The sequence below is a fragment of the Melanostigma gelatinosum genome (genome assembly GCF_949748355.1).
Source record: "Melanostigma gelatinosum genome assembly, chromosome: 23".
In the NCBI taxonomy this organism is placed as follows: domain Eukaryota; kingdom Metazoa; phylum Chordata; class Actinopteri; order Perciformes; family Zoarcidae; genus Melanostigma; species Melanostigma gelatinosum.
In genome coordinates this window covers 2,574,892-2,593,804 of record NC_136656.1, presented here as the reverse complement: position 1 = coordinate 2,593,804, position 18,913 = coordinate 2,574,892, and the positions used below count along the sequence as shown (strand labels likewise).

The 18,913-nt window shown below is 44.8% G+C and overlaps 2 protein-coding genes across 4 annotated transcripts in view; one reads left to right on the top strand and one right to left on the bottom strand.

Moving 5' to 3' along the window:
• The first annotated feature begins 1,529 nt into the window (after nucleotides 1-1,529).
• On the top strand, nucleotides 1,530-3,774 carry leap2 (liver-expressed antimicrobial peptide 2). Its single transcript, XM_079295984.1, has 3 exons — nucleotides 1,530-1,746; nucleotides 2,241-2,416; nucleotides 2,667-3,774. Exons 1-3 carry the CDS (start codon nucleotides 1,675-1,677, stop codon nucleotides 2,719-2,721), a joined length of 303 nt encoding a protein of 100 aa, XP_079152110.1. The 5' UTR covers nucleotides 1,530-1,674; the 3' UTR covers nucleotides 2,722-3,774.
• Nucleotides 3,775-8,124: 4,350 nt separating this feature from the next.
• The window catches only part of phka1a (phosphorylase kinase, alpha 1a (muscle)), a 17,983-nt gene continuing 7,194 nt past the window's right edge, over nucleotides 8,125-18,913 (bottom strand). Inside the window, exons 12-31 of one of the 3 annotated variants that reach the window (XM_079295449.1) lie at nucleotides 18,795-18,902; nucleotides 18,593-18,671; nucleotides 18,387-18,521; nucleotides 18,194-18,303; nucleotides 17,865-18,009; nucleotides 17,617-17,695; nucleotides 17,138-17,295; nucleotides 15,626-15,787; nucleotides 15,455-15,549; nucleotides 15,234-15,379; nucleotides 14,908-15,061; nucleotides 14,582-14,740; nucleotides 14,360-14,489; nucleotides 13,953-14,054; nucleotides 13,724-13,839; nucleotides 11,153-11,197; nucleotides 10,407-10,568; nucleotides 9,703-9,756; nucleotides 9,285-9,485; nucleotides 8,125-9,203 (exon numbers count right to left, since the gene is read on the bottom strand). In XM_079295449.1, the coding sequence (XP_079151575.1) occupies nucleotides 9,030-9,203; nucleotides 9,285-9,485; nucleotides 9,703-9,756; nucleotides 10,407-10,568; nucleotides 11,153-11,197; nucleotides 13,724-13,839; nucleotides 13,953-14,054; nucleotides 14,360-14,489; nucleotides 14,582-14,740; nucleotides 14,908-15,061; nucleotides 15,234-15,379; nucleotides 15,455-15,549; nucleotides 15,626-15,787; nucleotides 17,138-17,295; nucleotides 17,617-17,695; nucleotides 17,865-18,009; nucleotides 18,194-18,303; nucleotides 18,387-18,521; nucleotides 18,593-18,671; nucleotides 18,795-18,902 (2,514 nt within the window). In that variant the 3' untranslated portion in view covers nucleotides 8,125-9,029. The remainder of the gene's footprint in view (nucleotides 9,204-9,284; nucleotides 9,486-9,702; nucleotides 9,757-10,406; nucleotides 10,569-11,152; nucleotides 11,198-13,723; nucleotides 13,840-13,952; nucleotides 14,055-14,359; nucleotides 14,490-14,581; nucleotides 14,741-14,907; nucleotides 15,062-15,233; nucleotides 15,380-15,454; nucleotides 15,550-15,625; nucleotides 15,788-17,137; nucleotides 17,296-17,616; nucleotides 17,696-17,864; nucleotides 18,010-18,193; nucleotides 18,304-18,386; nucleotides 18,522-18,592; nucleotides 18,672-18,794; nucleotides 18,903-18,913) is intronic. The other 2 variants (XM_079295451.1, XM_079295450.1) reach the window with 2 other exon arrangements.

Sequence of the window (18,913 nt, the reverse complement as noted above, 5' to 3'; positions counted from 1 at the left end):
CAACTCTTCTGCATCTGTCCTGCGTCAGCGCAGCGCCACACTCCTCTCTGTCGATGCAGTTCTGACTCCGGCGGCTTCGGAGCCCGTCGGGTAACGATGAGTCATGGCTGGTGACGAGATATATGATGCAGATGTTCTGGGTTCCCGTCAGTCACGTGGTCCCCGGGAGGCCTCAAGCTTACAGGAATGTTCCATCAGGTCCATCTGAGAGACTTAATTGAATTCTTAAAGGAATGCACATTTCATGACCTTTGGACCCACGGGGCTTTTCCTGAGATGCCTTTCAAAATAAAAGCCCTTGATTAAGATCTTTTGTTACGACATCCATCATTTTCTTTGACGCTTTCACCTTTGTCTTACTAACCCCGGTCGATGAGATCCAGCCACTACTGAAGGTTCACCCAACACAATGAGACCCACACTGTCGGTACTATTCTGTCTTTGTACCAGACACACATGCAGAGGTCTTGAGTTCATTTTGAAAGTGCCACTTGTCCAAATTGCACCAAATGTCGACCGAACCCTCCCCCGTTCCTGGCTTTATAGTTAGATAATCCCTGAAAACAGATTGCACTGCATGCTTCCACTGCAAGAAGCCTGCGGTTCTCCACTGACCCCGATACCAAGTCCTAGCCTCAGGACTGGACTTGGTCCCCATACATGCATTGCTCTGAAGTAACTAGATAAGGCCGAAGAAGAGGAATTACTTCAAAGTTGCTAAATTCAGAGCGTATATATTGCCTCTACGCGCCTCTCAGCGAAGAGTTGTCTGAGCCGGTTCGCGGTGCAAGCAGCGCGAACAACGGCAACAGTGCTGTCAGAGCTAACAGTGTCACCCCGAGGGGCAACCGGAGGGTGGGCTTGATTAATGCTCCGTATACCCCGTGGAGAACCTTTAAGTAATCTGTGGATTGCTACACGTAACATACATTATATATATATAGAAACCACACCTGCTGCCTCTTCACATCCCGTCTACGTTGTAGCAGTGGGACTGTTCAGGTCAGAGACAGACTCTGCTGCTTGATAAAGCCTTATCTCACCGATGAAGTTCATTCACACACTGTGACATTGACACACACACACACACACACACACACACACACAGACACACTCCCCCAGTGACCTCTTTGCCTCTTTCAACCCTTTTTTTCACCCAGCTGTGTGTCTTCATGTTGCCATTTATTGAATGTTACGATCACATGTGTGGCGTCCGGTCCACCTTACTCACATAATCTGCACATGTACAGTACGTGCAGAAGAAGAAGAAGACGGAACGTCCACAAATAACGAATGTGTTGGATGGCCTCATTTTGGGAAATTTATGTTTTTTTCAGCAAGTCACATTTTGCCCAGAAAAGATAAAGAGGGATTGAGAGACAGAGAGAGAGAGAGCGAGAGGGAGAGAGGGAGGGAGAGAGAGGGGTGGACTGTGACTCCTTCTCCCTCCCTCTCCCTGTGGGATCAGGGCCAGTCTGTATAAAGGCGAGCCCAGCCTCCTCCTCTGCCGGTGTCACAGCTGACTTCAGGGAAACTTCCAGCAACTCATTCAAACCTCCACGCAAAGCCTCCAGACCAGCAGCAGGCCCAGAAGAGTCCTCCAGAGAGCGTTGGGAGATCAGGGAACCGAGCTGCTTCGAGATTGACCGAAGAGCCTCAGTCTTCACTGGAAAGATGCAGGAGAAAGGTTTCCTCGCCCAAAGGAAAGCAGCGCTGTGCATCGTGCTGCTGATGCTGGCTCAGCAGGTGAGCGCATGTCCTGAACATCCAAAGTGAATTGTGTTCTCTTGTGTTGGAACAAACCAGTTCTTTTTGAGGTTGTAAATATTAGACAACATTGTCTCGACACTGTAAAACAAATGTTCATCAGGTTGATACAGGTGACAGTACCACAGTGACTAGAAAGGGTCATTTAAAGTCTGGACACAACAGTGAGAAACAGAACTACTGAAGAAAAGTACTGCACTTGTGCTATTAAATATGAAGGTATCAATGTTCTATTCAAATACATTTACAGTTCGATGAAGCGCTTTCATTTTGAGTGTTACAATTCACTCTTTAGCTCAGCAGAGACATCTGAGCTCAGGGTCCACTCTCCAGCTGATGAAGAACATTAGATGTGGTAGAAAGCTCCGGAGCTGAAGCTGATGAATGGATTGTTTTCTTTGGTGGAGTTCTTTGCGCCTCGTTTTGTTCCTCTCTAACGAACATTCCCGCGTGCATCTGTCTGCGTTCGATAGGTGTGCGCAGGTCCGCTGGAGCCTCAGGTCCGGTCCAGCGCCGACCAGAAGGCAGAATCTAAGGCCCCGGCGCTGAGGAGGATCGCTCGGATGACCCCGCTGTGGAGGACCATGAACAGTAAACCGTTTGGAGCTTACTGCCAGAACAACTACGAATGCTCCACGGGACTCTGCAGGTACAGTTCAAAGTACACACTCCCTGAAGTGACAGTTTGAGGGAATTGTACTCAAGTGGAGGTCAAAATAACAGTAAGAAGATAAAGTACATGTAAAAAGTAGCTAATTCAGGTTGCAATATAGTGTAAATACATGTCTTTATATGATCCATCATCTGTAAGATCTCAGCTGCATATCAATGTCCAATTTGTTGTGTATTGTCGTGCGTTGATTGGTCTCACAGCTGTTTCTTGGTTCCCCTCTCTTCAGGGCGGGACACTGCTCCACCAGCCACCGCTCCACCTCAGGGCCGGTCAACTACTAGACCTCCGAGTGGGAAACAACCAGCGTGTTGTGACACATGGCCATAGACCTTATGACAAGGAGCTCATCAACTGCGAGTTTGTAATCGTTTTTAAAACAAAATATTCATGTGTGCCAATACGTTGCTGATAATATCGAACATATGTTGATGTGCTCCACTTGATGGGTTTCAAAAAGGTAAAAGATGTGACGGATCACTCACATTAAGATGAGAGGAGGACGGTTGAAGGGGACTCATTTTAAACTCGATGTTTTCCATCATGTGCTCATCTGCAAACAAATACTTGTTTGTGCCAAAATGCCTTCGCTATGTAAACAACTATAAACAACTGGAACCGATAATGATGGATGTCAAGGGGAAGACAACCTGGACATTTTGCCCACGTTTTGTTATGACTTGACTGTGCGTCTAATCACCACCACTGATAATGTGTCTCATCTTACATAAACATCGCCTTCTTTCCCCGAAGACAAATCATTCGGGTTAGTTTGCGACCGTCACCGTTTAAATGACTTCATTCTTTATAGCGACACTTTACGTTCAACCCAAGATCTTGTCAAAGTTAGTTTATGGCAACATTATTCATAATATATGTTATGAATGTGTACTCATTTGGTGTAATGCAGTGATTCTCATATTTTATTTATTGTATCCTCTGTTTAAAACTGAACCCATTTTCATTTTATGTTTTGTGATATTTGAATGGTTTTCTTTTAGAACAATCAATCACCGACTGGATTTATTTCAGCTTTCTCCAGCGGGAACTTTAAGATCTGTTAAATCTGTAACCACGAGCCAATTTACCAAACAGCTGCACAGACTTTTTCTTTTTTTTTTTTGCACATCCATCTCCTCACATCGATCAGCGATCGTGTGTTTCGCAGCACAGTTGACTTCACGCACGGAGCACGTGGTCGCTGATATTTTGTACACTCAGCGTTGAGAAATGTTTGAGTAGGATTGCACTTTTGAAACCTGAATTATCTTTGTACTGTGTACTGTGTACTGTGTACTGTAAATACTGGATTACTTGCATGTAGAAGGCTGGAGGAAGAGTGGAATAAAAGCATTGGGAAAAACGCATTTGTTCCTAATTTAGAGGAATGTATGTTAAAGCGCAGAACTGGTCACATGTACAGTTCAGGCTCAGTAATACAGCTGGGCATTGTAGTCTTCTTGCACACATTACTCATACAGGTACAAATATTGCATTTCTTTGAGAGTATTTTGAGCTGCTGATTAATACACATGTATTGTTGCTGTTATGATGTTACAGCATGCAGTGAAACTATGAATCACAAGTTACCACCATTCTCCAGCTGTTCCCCTGCAGCGAGGAAGAATATTACAGAAGAGAGAAATACTGAGAGAAAATATTCAGACAAAAACTAACATTTTGGAACTCGGAGTGCAAAATGAACTGAATTTATTTCTTGACTTTCGAACGTTCCTCTGCTCTTTTATCAGTATGACCTCACCGCAGGATGTTGCATGAGTGATGAAACGATTTCATGGAATAATGTCGCGTGTTTTTATGACTCAATTTGACACGCAACGACTTTTAACGCCACATCAACCTGGTTTCTGGAAATACAGGAGTTGCAAAACAGAAACCACATGAAAACAAGACTCGTAAAATGTAAATATGCTCAGCGGCTCCGTCCTGGATGCTCACGAGCTGCGTGAACGACGGAACGTTCCTGAACGCTGCTTGGCTTCACAAACACCGGCACTACTCTGAAAGTGACTTCAAAGTAAAACTCTATTTAATCACATTATTTGTGTGCGCTAACGCGAGACTGAAACCGCATGTCAGGGTTATCACATAAAAACAACACCGTCGCCCCGGTGTCATGTCAGTGCTGCTTCAAAATATGTGTTTACCGTTCCTTCGTGTGATATTGTGAAAAGCTCCGGTGACCCCGTGTTTACCTTGGCAGCTTCCTCCACATCGCTGTCCATCAAACTGTGTCTGGGCCGGAGTCATTGGCACCTCTCGCCTCGCACGCTGTGCTCTTTACTCAAGCTTTACTCAACATGTCACTGTGTGAAAGTCTACGTTAGACGTATATGGTGATGGCTATATTTGGTGAAATGTTAGTCCCTCTGAGCCCGACCGGTGAGTTTAGTTTACCGAATCAATCATATGATTAATCACACCTGTTGCTTTTCCTGCTACGACACATTCAAACGTGAGAAAGGAAACTCCACCCGACTAAAACAACCTCTGATTTACAGAAATGATATTCCATTGGTTTTCAACCATCAACACAAACTTCCATTAAATTAAGAAAGTTTCACGGCGTTTAAACCTCCGGTTCTGCAGAGTGATTCCAAAGCTTCAAGTGTTAAAGCTGCATTCTCTCTAATGTCCACCAGGGGGCGACTCCTCTGGTTGTATAGAAGTCTATAGAAAATGACTCTACTTCTCTCTTGATTTATTCCCTCAGTAAACATTGTAAACATGAGTTTATGTCTCAATCTCTAGTTTCAAGTCTTCTTCAATACAGCATGATGTTCATTTAGTACATTATGGTCCATTTAGAGTCACACAGACCATAAAGCAGGGGATGCTTTAGGGCGGGGCTACACTGATTGACAGTTTGATTCTGCTACCCGAGACAAAAACAACATGGCGCCGACCGTAATCCAAGATGGCGATGGCGAAATCGCCAAACTCGAGGCTTCAAAACGGCAGTCCACAAACCAGCGGGTGACGTCACGATGACCACGTCCACTTCCTACAGTTCTTATATACAGTCGATGTGTAGAACTCACTCCTGCAGCACACTATTAGTTTGGACCGAGGAACATTTCCTGATCACTGTAACGTATTATCTCAATCATTGTCTCTCATAAACAAATTCAGTTTAATAAACTAGGAAACATCCAGAGACATTCTTCCAGCTGCTGCCGAGGTCAATCTTATCAGTCCATGACAACTATTTTCCTCTTTGTCCTCGGTGACGGGGGGCTAACAACACAACCACGGCAACAAATATGCTGTAGAAATGAAAAAGAGTTGTCATCAACATTACCATTTAAGTTGTTTGAATTTAAAAAACACATAAATGAACAGCTAAATGATACGTTACTTCCTCCGTGTCTGAATGTTAACGTTAGCAAGCTCAGAATTAGCGCCTGCAGCAGCTAACGGTTAACGTTCGTTGGCGATTAGCATCCGCAAAGTTTTATATTCACCACAAGCGACAAAGGAAACTAACACACTGAAGGCACCTATGCAATGTTAATATTGTAATACTCACAAACATATTCATAAAAAGGGTAACCGTAGATAAAAAAAATAGTTTGCATCACTAATTTTCTTGCCAGTGTTAAATTGAGTAATGATCATCAAAGTCCTCAATGTTTCAGCCGAACTTAATTACATTTTTTTTGTTGAAATATTGAGTCTGGACCAAAGTCTAAGGCACTTCAAACACATCTGCTTTCACTTACTGATGACAAAATTCAGTTTGCAAGCTTAATGGAGACTGAGTGACTCAATGCTGACTGGTGTAAACTGGGTCATCATGTTCCACATTTGAATTATTTTGGACCGGTTTATGTGTGCCTGTGTGATGAGTGTTACAAGTCAATACCTCCAGGCCTTTGTCTGTGTTTATTCCCGTCTGGTAGCTTTTTTACCCCCAGGTCATGTATTTTGGTGTCTGTTTAACAGCAAACTTTGAACTCTGAACACCACGTCAAAAAGTTCAACATTATTTAACAGTTTAACATTTATTTCACTTTTTCTGACTGAGTTTTTAACATTGATTTTAAATGTCTGTGTCTGTCCACACCACCACACACCCTTGGAGATTTGATTTTTGATTTTTGATCATTTAAGTAAACAAACAATGCATTTGTAGTTGTCATGCATTGTATGAAGAACACATTTATCACAAAGATGAAAACGTGTTTGTAGAAATGAGACTGAATCACTAAAGACGCTGCAGTTCTTTTATTTATGCAAAATAGGGGCTTTGAATGTTTTATCTTCTCTAAAAGATATTGTTAAATGTGACTGTTTTAACTGTCAACACAACATGTAGGGCGATAAAATGACAGATCGGACACGCCCAGATATTCAAACGTGTACGTCACAGTCGGACGAAAAACAAAGTTTTACGAAGAAAATGTGTGTAAAAGGCAACAATAGAGCATCAACACTCAGTTTTGGGCTTTAGCTGTAACATTCTTTCTGTTTATTTCTTTATTTCTTACACTGTTTCTTTAATTGTTTTTAAATCTCCTTTTCTTTTGCCTTATGTTTTGATGCTTTTAATGGTTTTATGTGAAGCACTTTGAATTACCTTGTTGTTGAAATGTGCTGTACAAATAAACTTGCCTTGCCTTGCCTTGTTTTCAACTTTGCTTTGGAGACTCAAGTTGAAAAGTTTTTTCACAAGATAATAAACACCCAGCCGCCCTCTGTTGTTTTAAGCTGTCTGGTTATTTTTACTTCGTCATCTCCAGAAGACACTTCATGAACCTTTATTAGTCCCACAGCACGAACATCTAGTGTTACAGAGTTAATACATTTTTTAATTTTGCAGATATTTCTCTTTTCCTCTCATCGTTTTTGACAGGCTGAAGAAAAGTGTGACGATATCTGATACATATTAATAAAAAGATGTTTTGGAAAGTTGCCCTGAATCTCTGTAGCCTTGACATCGTGCGTTCTTTCTGTTGTTGCTTGTGTAAAGTGGCATTTCATTTCTCCACCTTCTGAATGCTTGATGTACAAAACACTGTTCGTGCACGTTGTCCCTTCATTGACAGTCACTGCTCCACATTTTGCTATAAATAAAAGCAGAAATACTCGGGTCAAAGGTTATCGTCACTGACTGTGCTGAGGTTGTAATATCTCTTCGTACAGCAGATAAGGTTTTGAGGATGGCCCTGACCATGAAGTCATCATGACGTGAGAGTGAGAGCTAGATCTGTGCACATGTAGCGCCACCTGCTGGAGGCCGCAACACATCTGCAAACAAAACATGTCGGCTTTCACACAGATGTGACTGAAAGCTCTGGAAAACGGAGCAGAAGAGAGCGAGCGATACAGCTGAAAGCTCCGGAAAAAGCGAGTAAGTAGGTGAACCTTAAATGCACAACATGTCAGTTTCTCCCGGTTACGATTCCTTCGGTGTTCATCGTTCAGGAGGTTTTTACCGGGTTACCCACAGTTCTCCTCTTCTCCAGAACTAACGGACTCTGTGATCCAAACCGATAAAAACACTGAACAAAGCGGTTTCACGTTAACGTGTTTTTAGCCGAGCTGATAATTTAAGGTCCCGACGTCCGATGACCAAATAACTTTATGTGGTTAAAATATATATATTTAAAAACCAACCACATATTGTACATTATGACTTGATGAAAGAACTGCTCAGAAACGACTTGCTCTCTCAGTTTTATTACAGAATGAATCTCAAAAACAAGAAAAACATCCAACAGCTGTTCAGTGGATTCTGGTATCTAGTGACAGAGAAATGAACGCTTCCTTTCTCTTCAGTTTATTGCTACGTAGAGACGTGACTCACGCGTTCAGCCATGATGGTTTGTAGTTCACAGGGAGTCTCACAATGATTGATCAGTCCGGTTATTGTACATTTAAGCAAACGGCCGTTATGTTTCTCACAGTGAAACCTTTGTGCATTAAACAGTTAAAGGCCAATAAAGTGTAACATATGAGTAAATGGCTTTAAGTTTTACTGCAATTAAACAAAAAAAATAACTCAAAAGTTGCAGTTTAGCCGATGAAAGCAGTAAATTTAGGCATTTCCCTTATTTTACCTCAAAAATAACTTTAAGCTGAAAACGCTTTCATTTCTACAATAGAAGTTCTTTATGCGTGAAAAAATAAGTTGGTTTTAATATATCAACAAATTTAGTTTCTCTCACACAACGCGCACGCACGCACGCGCACACACACACACACACACACACACACACACACACACACACACACACACACACACACACACACACACACACACACACACACACACACACAGTTAAGGGATTCAAGAAATCTCCCAAATAGACCTGCGTCCTCTTTAACACCTCTTTTTTAGCTTCCTTTGATTATAATTTTAGAGCTGTAAAATAAATAGTCAATAGATTATTATTTCATACATCGTACAGCGTGTAGGACTGGAGGTAAAGTGACATGTTTTATGCGAGGCAATGAGAACCAGAGAACTAGAGAACCAGAAGTGCATTAATGCTGCAGCGGCTATTTTAACTTCATGTTTACTAGCGAGTGGTTTCACGCCTCGCTCTGGGGTCACGGGGTCGTCGTCTCACTGCACCGCGCACGACCCGCTGGGCAGGAAGTCCTGCACGTACACCGCCACGGCCTTGGTCAGGTAGGTCATGCTCCCGAAGCGGCCACTGGGGGCGCTGTCGTACAGCAGCCTGCACACTCCCGTGGACGGGTCCCGCTCCAGGACGTGCTCCTCTGCTCCCAGGTCCCTCTGGAGGAGGAAATCCCACCTTACTCACTTCATCACTAAACTACAAACCCTTGGCTTCGCGTCTTTGGACGTCCTGCTCACCTGATCCTTGTGGAACATGTCGTTGGCCAGATGGACGATCTTTTCCACGTGGATGATGGAGCCGATGCTCGGGATGTCCACGTCGGCCAGCATGGTGAGCACCAGGATGGCCTCCACCAGCAGCTGCCGGTACTCGGGCTGAGGGACGCGGCTCAGGACCGTCTCCACGTGGACGGAGAATTTGATCTCTCTCGGTGTCATCTGGAGCGGGGAATTCAGACGGATAAAGACGAGGCGATGTCGGAGATCTTTCATTTGGCTGAACACACACTGTGTCAGTACTGATTTAAATTTGTGTATCTACACATTCAACTTTTGTAAACTGATCTGCTTTGACTGTGAACTACTCGTTTACGACTACCCAAAAATGAAGACATCAAAATACTGACATTGGACAATAATCAAGTGGATCTCTTACCTCTCTGGTGGTTGATGAAGGAAGGACGAACCCTTCTATGGACAAACCGTGGCACTGGAAAACAATGTGGTCATTACTTTATGTACAAACTGTCTATTTTTTTGCATGTTGCTCGGCACAAATTATTTTTGGGACGCTCCAAATCAAAAATTAGGTTGAGGCAACAAAACCACCGAAGTTGGGTTGAGGCAACAAAACCACCGAAGTTAGGTTGAGGCAACAAAACCACCGAAGTTAGGTTGAGGCAACAAAACCACCGAAGTTAGGTTGAGGCAACAAAACCACCGAAGTTAGGTTGAGGCAACAAAACCACCGAAGTTAGGTTGAGGCAACAAAACCACAGAAGTTGGGTTGAAGCAAAAAACATCACGGTTGGGGTCAAAATAACTATGTATAGTTAGTTTTAGGCAACAAAATGAAAGTTAGGTTCACGCAACAAAACCAGTTTAGGTTTAAGAACAACACAAATGTGTCTCTTTTGTAAAAACACTGAAATAAAACAGTTTTATTTGTTGTCTAAAATATGGTTTGCTGCTGCCACCATTCACAGCAGTACATTGTTCTCTTTAATGTCTTTTCTGTTGTTTTTGTTTCAACATAAATGCTAAAATGACTACTATTTGGCAATTTCATGACTTTTCTAGACCTTTGTACATGCTCTACTGACGCACAGACTCATTATGTAAACGCAGTTCAGTGTGAACCTTTTGCAGGATCCTCCAGACTTTCTGGTAGAAGCCAACAGGGACCCGGTTCAACGCTCCGTCCAGGCGCCTCCTGCGCAGCCATTGGCCCTGTCTGGTGTCCTTTGCGACCGGCAAGTACTCCGGAATGTCCACAGATTCTATGGACTGCAGCCTGTACCTCTACATTGGTGAAAAAACAAGAAAAAGATCAAAAAGTTTGTTTTTGTGGAAGAACAGTGCCCTCTTCCTCTTTCACATGAAACAAGCAGACTCCATATCTGACCTCAATGATGAAGTTATTGGTTTGTATTGAACTGCAGCAGATTTAGCCTACACGGCCTAACGTGTCTCGGGTAAGCAAAGATCTCCTTGGAGAAATGCTACGCTGGTCAGAATAGAGAAACGAGAGTGTCGGAAAGCTGAGCGCAGGTGGCGAAAAACTAATCTCCAGGTTCACTGTGACATCTATAAAGAGAGACTTCGCAATTATAATTTGGAACTTAGAAATGCAAGGCAGTCATTCTTCTCTGACATCATAACCAAAAACAAGAACAACACACGCGCCTTATTTGCTACCGTCGACAGGCTAACAAACCCTCCAGTGTCGGTAGCTGCTGAGCTCCAATCCACCGGCATGCAATCAATCTGCCTCCTTTTTTAATGGTTTCATGTGAAGCACTTTGAATTACCTTGTTGTTGAAATGTGCTATACAATTAAACTTGCCTTGCCTTACACAACTCAAATTGAATAAGCAAATCTTTACCCCGGATTCAAAGGTTTCGATGTCCAGCGACTGCGATCTAACGCCCTGCGAGGCAGAAAAAGAGCAAAAAAAGAAGGAGAGAAACAGAAAAAAGATGCACAAAATGAATAAACAGGAAGCCGGCGGATAAAAAACAAGACAACCGCAGAGCCAGAGGAGTCTGGCTTCTTACATTAGAGTCACTGCATGCATGGATATCAGGATGGGGAATAACAGCAATGAGGTTAGAAAACAAACCAAATCTCATCAATATGTAACAGCAATTTAACATGTAATAATAATATTAATGTATTTTGGAATCAATCCCGGTGACATTTTCAATTAATGAAGATTAAAAGAAACAGCAGGTAATGAAAACAACCAACAGTTGCAGCTCTATTAACAATGAATCATCATCAACAACAGATATTAAAGTTGCAGCCCCGCTCCACTGAAAGTCAGCCGCCACACAGCGTTAGAGGCTCGTACGTCGACGTTCACGTTAATTACTTCGGATTAATTAACACCCAGAAACACAACGTTTAAATCTGGGTATCACCGTCACCTTGCGAGTGGAGGTCAGTGACTGGTCGAGCTGAAACATAAGATCCACTCTGCATTAAAACCTCCATACAAACCTGTTCACACCGCAAAACAAAGTACAGTACGGCTCCTCGGACATTATCTGCAAGTATGTACAAATACACGAATTACTCTTAAGTATCGCAGTTAAGGATCCGTTATTTCAGGGACAGTTACCGATTCAACAAGTCCAAACATTTTCAACTAGCGGCACAATCATCATCATCACCATCACCATCACCATCAACCCTTTTGGTCATCATTGATCAAAGACAACCGGACATACACGTACAAATTAATTGTTATTACTTTGAATTAAATTTTCCAAAATTCGCTTCTGCAACGCTTCTTACAGATTCTCTTATTCATGAACTTCATCATCACCTTCACTGAGTCAGTCAAAGACACCCTGCGGTCCATCTGCAACAGAGCAAACACAACGAAATGGGACTATTTGTCTTAATCCTCCCCCCCATCCGCAATGATCTCCTTTCATCACCATCATCATCATCATCATCATCACCGGATCTGTCAAAGACAACCTGGACTCCTGGTTTAACGCAAAAGACATAACAAGTCGCTTTGAGCTCGTCGGTTCACTCCCGACCTCGGAAACAGACGAACGATCGACTCCTTTGATTTCTTTAAGTGGTCTTCATCAGCAGACGGAGATGATTTGCTCCGTACGTGTTCAATCTAACGGCTTCTCATCGAGATCCACACTTCATCGTTTGAATGCAGCTGACAGAACAGGCTCAGCAAAAGTTGAACGCTCTGGAAAAAGATGAGTAAGTGAACCGTTGTTGTGTCTCAATTTGTGAAACACAAAAGAAGAAGATGAAGAAGAAGAAGCAGGAGAAGAAGCAGGAGAAGAAACAGGAGAAGCAGCAGAAGAAAAAGACGCAGAAGAAGAAGAAGCGGAAGAAATCGCAGAAGAAGATGAAGCAAAAGAAGACGCAGAAGAAGAAGATGAAGCAAAAGAAGACGCAGAAGAAGAAGATGAAGCAAAAGAAGACGCAGAAGAAGAAGATGAAGCAAAATAAGACGCAGAAGAAGAAGAAGAAGCCGTGTTTGCTTTCAGACAACTCTTGTCAAAATTCACTCCCTACACCAGGAAGTAACAGAAGTCTCTAAATTGAGAAACAGCACTTGACTTGAAGGATTGTTTTGGACCAGACGTCCATCAGAGTTGGAGCATCCTCCTCCTCCTCCTGATGAAGAAGGCAGTGTGACGCAGTAGAAAGCTCTGGGACACATTTCATTAGTCACCGACAGACCAGCGATGGAGGAAAGATCTCATTGGTGAAGGTGAATTACCAGCATAGTTCAGTATTCTACTTCATTTAACATAATCTGTTAATAACGATGTCTTTACAGTAAAAAGAAGAAGAGGAAATAGACGTTCTACTGCGAGAGTTCATATTCCTTCATCACCTTAAATGGATCCGTCAAGGACAACCTGTGCTCCGCCTGCAACACAGAAACCAAGCTGTAAATAAACCACAGCCACGAAGCTGCTCCAGTGATTTATTAAAAGCCAAAGCCCAATCTCAACTGTTCATTCATTTCCACCTCGTGATGTTTTTTTGCCATCGAAACCGTCTCAAATTATCAGTTATTCTGAATTATTTCCACAATTCTCCTCCGATGCAGCTCCACAATTATTCCCCCTCATCAGCATCAACCAGGTGAATTACCACCTCATCCTCATCATCATCACCTTACTGGGATCCGTCACAGACAACCTGTGTTCCAGCTGTGAAAAGACAAAAGTCCGTTTGTCCCCCAAAAAAATCCACAATATCTTCAAAATAAGATCCTCGATCTTCCTTCACCGTCAGCACACGTTTGATGCCGTCAGCACTTTGGAGATCAGCACACATACAAGTCAAAAAGCCTCCTACAACACATGAGGTAACACCACGACACTAATGTGTAGAATGTGTGTTGTGAACAGAACGATACTGCGTTTAACCGTCAGCTTCCACTTCCTCCGGTGAGTGTTTGTACCATCTTCATGTCGCTCTTCAGTTTGCTGATGCCGGCTCTCTCGCTCTTGGTGGCGCCCACGTTCCCCAGGTGATGGATGGAGATGGCAGGACCGACGCCGGCATCCAGCTCTCTGACTGTGGAGACAGAGGAAAGGGGGGGGGGGGGGGGGGGGGCTTACAGTAACGGCAACAAAAGCATCCGATTGGCTGTGTGTGCGATGAAGGGGTCTGATGATCGGCGGACTGACCGCTGCGCTGCACGCCAAACTCTTTCCCGCTGAGGATGTGATGGAGGAGATTCTTCAGCTCGGAGGGACAGAGACTCATCAGACTCTCTGTAGCCTCCTCTCCTACACACACACACACACACGCCCACACACACACACGCACACGCACATGCACACACACACACGCCCACACGCACACACGCCCACACACACACGCACACGCACACGCGCACACAGAAAAATGGCAAAAACTAAAAAAGAGATCACGGTTCCAGCTTCTTAAATGTGTGTTTTCATACTCTGCTGGCGGTAAACTTCATATTTTTGGGGTTCTGGACCGTAGACAAGAGTTTAAAAACAGGGATTTTGGGAATTGGCTGACGTTTGACGGACCCAACATCACCTTCTTCCTCTCCGTCTTCTCTCACCTGAGCAGTTGAGCGACTGGGCCAGCTCGGTGGCCATGACCTGGATGATGAGACCAATCCGGAGCCTGAACATCTCGCTGAACAGGCTGGGCTGAGTCCTGATGCTCATAGCCAGGTACACCATGATCTCCTGCAGGAGGGAGGGAGGGAGGGGGGGAGGGGTTAGAGAGGGAGACAGGAGGACCAACCCCCCCCCATGTGATGGCGGAGGAGGAGACTCACCTGAGTGAGTATGGCCACGCTGATGTTGTTGTCGCTGGCCTCGTCGATGAGAGCCGCCAGCTGGTCTGGAGGGATGGGGGCGCTGATGGTTTTCTCCCGGGGCTCGGGGGGCAGACCCACCGTCAGGTGCTTCTGATGAGCCAGCAAATCAGAGCAGGCCTACGGGCGGAACGCAACCAATCAGGAGAGAGACGGAAGAGATGTTTAGGAATTTAAAGTGTCCACATCCTTTGGATTTAAAAACATGAAGAGCGTGTGAACTGTACGAATGTCACCCGGTCCTATTTAAAGCTGTGTGTGTGTGTGTGTGTGTGTGTGTGCCGTACCGAGTCGAGCTCCTCCACCTTCTTCTTCAGCATGCCGGAGATCATCCTGATGAGGCTCCAGTGTTTGAGCTCGCCGGCCTTCTCGTACAGGTCAGACAGCAGAGATCTCACCGTGGAGCCTTTGCCGTGCAGGCGAGTGTCCCAGTCCATGCCTCTGAGAGAAGAACAGACGCAGAGATCAGCCAACATCGCCTGTAATGGAGGCGCATCGTGACGGAATGGTATCTTGAGATATGGTGAAACACAAACACGTCGTCGAGATTGACAACAACAAGGCCATACTGACTGAGTTCCATTGTATTTATGGAGGAAGCGGTGCGCCTCACTTGTCTTTGAAGAGGATGTAGAGGATGTCAGCCTGGTCCTGCAGGCTCTGCGTGTCCTTCAGCAGCTGGACCAAAGCCTCGTAGTCGACGCCGCCGCCGGCCTCTCTGGGGACGCCGCTCTCCGCCGTGAACGTCATCTCCGGAGCCTGGAGGACAGCGGGAGGAGAGTTAAAGCGGCGGCGGTGGAGAATAACGTGAAACAAAAGGAGACGAAAACACACCCGAGCGTCCTGCGGTGCTGAGGAGTCTGGGAGGTTCAGGTTGAGGGAGGGCTGAGGGGAGCGGAACAGCTTGTTGGGCAGGTACATGTTGACGTCTGGACAAAAGGAAGCAGAGTGAAGCTAAAGCGCCGCGTGGATACTCGGTGTCGTCGTGATGGCGGATCCGCTCACTGTGCACGTCGAGGTGCTGCGCCTTGTTCATCAGAGTCACCATCTCCTTGGTTTTGGTGGCCAGAGTCTTGAACCGGCCCAGACCGCCCGCCTGCTGTTTGGGCTTCTTGGGGGCAGCGTGGGCCAACAGGTGGTCCAGGTACTGAGCGAGGTCGTCAGCCTCTGGAGAGGAGGACAAAGGAGAGATGATGGGGGGGGATGAAAGAAGGGAAGATGGAGATAAATAGAGAAACAACCAGTCAGTGAGAAAACTTCATCGAGTTTAAAATAGATTCAACTCACCTTAATTTAGTGTCCACAGCATTTAAAATAAACCACACGAGTTATTGATACAATTTAAATATCTAAAGTTATTATAAGTGATGCTGTTATTATTAACTACTGGCCTGATTCTCATCACACTTATATAAATAATAAGAAATATAATAAAATGAAAACGTAAAAAAAAGAAAAATATTATAAAATTAAAATATTAATAAAAATGTATAAAAATACAAATAAAATAAAACAATAAAATAAAATGAATATGAATTAATGGAAACAGCCGTAGCGGAGTTCTGCGCTCTCCGAGTTCTACTTTCATAACAAGTAACATACATGTTTTAAAAGGTTTCTTCACCCAAATCCCCCAAAAACCGATTTCTTCATGCATACTTCCTGGTATTCAGCCACACATACTGACATACATACAAGCCCGTTAAAACCTTACAGTTAAAACTGTTAGAAAGACGTGCTGCAGTTTTAAGTGAACGTTTTTAGTGCTTCGGGGTGCAGCGGCAGCAGCAGCGGATAATTAAAAAACATTATCTCCGTGGCAACACACTCAGATTGATCGTTCACAATCAAAACGCCTGCAAGATGTTACACGAGCATCATCTGCAGAAGGCGTTGCATTCACTGACACACAGCAGCTGTGAGACAAGACAGACGAACACATGCGTGTTAAATGATGCCAGACGTGCAGAAACACGCAGAACTGTTCCTGTTCTCATTGACACAGAACATTGGAATCTGAACTCTTAAGATCAGCGTTAAAGTTTTCATGTAAAGTTTTCAAAGTCCAGATGAGCAAAGCAGACGCCTGTAGACGGAGTTTATTTCTAACCAACGAGGTCAAAGGTTGAGAAACGTTTCGGAAGCAGAGCAGCGTCACAGCAGAGAGGATGGGGACAGTCAGTGATGAAGGAACTGGAGACTAATGACTGCCGGGTACTTTATTTAACGTCATGTTCCAGGTAGTAAGTATTTAAAGATGCATTGTTTTTGGGGATTTTCAAAATAAGAGGTCAGCTGAGTGAGATCAGTCTCAAAGACGATGTTAACTTTGAGTGTATTTGTGGGTTAATCATGGTGTTGCCAGTACGTACTACTCTGCTGTCTGTACTTTTAGGAGTACATAGACGAGGAAGAGTCAAACCAACGATGGAAAACAAACAGCAGGTCGAATAAAGACTCATTCTCCATCGCTGGCGTCACGTTCCTCCCCATCCATCCATCTGTTGTTTTTCTTACCATCATCATAACGTAACTCATGCACGTATCCATCGCCGTCACCCTCATCATACTCTTCGTCGCGGCGGCTCATGCTGCCAGAACCCTTACCGTCCAGGAAGCTCAGGTTAGCGAAACAGGAAGTGGTCAAGAACTCCGACAGCTTCCCCGTCTGGATCCTGCAGAGGAAACACAAAAACAACAAACCCCCAAAGAAACAATGAAAGCCTGAAAATCTGAGCTTTTTGGGAGGAGGTAATAAAAAACGTGTAAAAAGTCGTAAATTTACGAGACAAAAACTTGAATACTGTGAAATTAAAGCGTATTTTTACTCACTTCTGGATAAACAGGAATTAATCGGAAAATTTAGATGGAATTGCATATTTCTGGGCCTTCAAACTCTCCCATTTAATCTAAAAGCCTTACATTGACCGTGTAGATTGGGTGTGTTGATGTCCTCTTCCTGTTATTAAAACCACTGAACTCTCAGTAAAGCTCACCGTGCTCCTCCATAATATCCGTCCTGCAGCTTCCTCAGGGTGGCCAACACGGCCGGGTCCAGGTCTGTGTGGTCTTCAGCTGAAAGCACAACACGAGGAACACTTTCACGCTGCAGAGCACCGACTAAACCGTTGTACTGTTCATATAATCAAGAGTTCCCATTCTAAATAAAGCAGGCTACTCTGTCCTCCTCTTAGTGGACATGCAAAGTGTGTGTGAGAGTGTGTGAGAGTGTGTGTGTGCTGACTCAGCATCGTCTGAGAGACGGGGAAAGTGACGGTGGGTCTCCCGGTCATCCTCCATCTGGAGGCGAGGTAGGCGATCTCCGTCCTCAACATCTCTATGATCATTTTGTTGTCCAGCGCCAAGTAGAACTGCTGATGGTCGATGAACTGGAGGATGTTAGGGGAGAGGCATGGGGGGGTTAAACAATGCTGTACCTGGGTGACGCTTCATGACTCGTGAAGCTTCAGTATTTGTTCTCTTTGTGATGGCGAACGTGTGAGCAGAGCTGGAGGAGGTTCTGATTACTAGCGGCCGTGGTTTCAGCGGCTGAATGATGGTTTCCTCACTGACCTGAGGGGTGAATGAGAAGATGGTGTTTCTGATGGTGTAGAACTTGGAGGTTCCCAGCACTCCGATTCTCCTGTAGGGCCGTCCCGTCAGGCCCAGCCTCGGGTTACGGCCTGCAACAGGAAAACACAGCGAGTGAATGCAGCCGGGTTCACGCAGAGAGAGGAAGACGGACACGCCTCCGGTGAGGTTGTACCGAGTCTGGCGTAGATGTGGCTGAGCACTCTGGAGGGCTGCACGTGGATCGGGTGGATGTCGGCGACGGTCTCCACATCGATGCCGTTCTTCAGCAGCAGCTCTTTAATCTCCTCCGTCTCTGCAAGAACCGACACTACGAGAGGAAAGAGAAGGTTCGGACGCTGACCCGGGACCCGAACCTGGTCGGGTGTCCCGTGAACTCACCCTGTACCACCACGTCCGGCTTGGGGATGGTGGAGAAACGTCGGTTCAGAGGGTCGATCTCTCCGGGGGCGAGAAATCCCTAAAAAATGACGAGAAAACAGCTTAAAAAGTCACAGAATCCACAATTACAGAATTAACAAGATAAAGATCGACGAATGTGCCGGTGGTAATCGGTGGGAGGATGTGGTTCTTTGCGGCTCACCTCGGACAGAAGGTTCCCCAGGATGTACAGAGACTGTCCCCATTTCAGAGGACATTTGCCCAGCGGGACCCTCTCCACACAGTGGGGGTTCCGGTACTCCTCCTCCACCTGTCAGCACC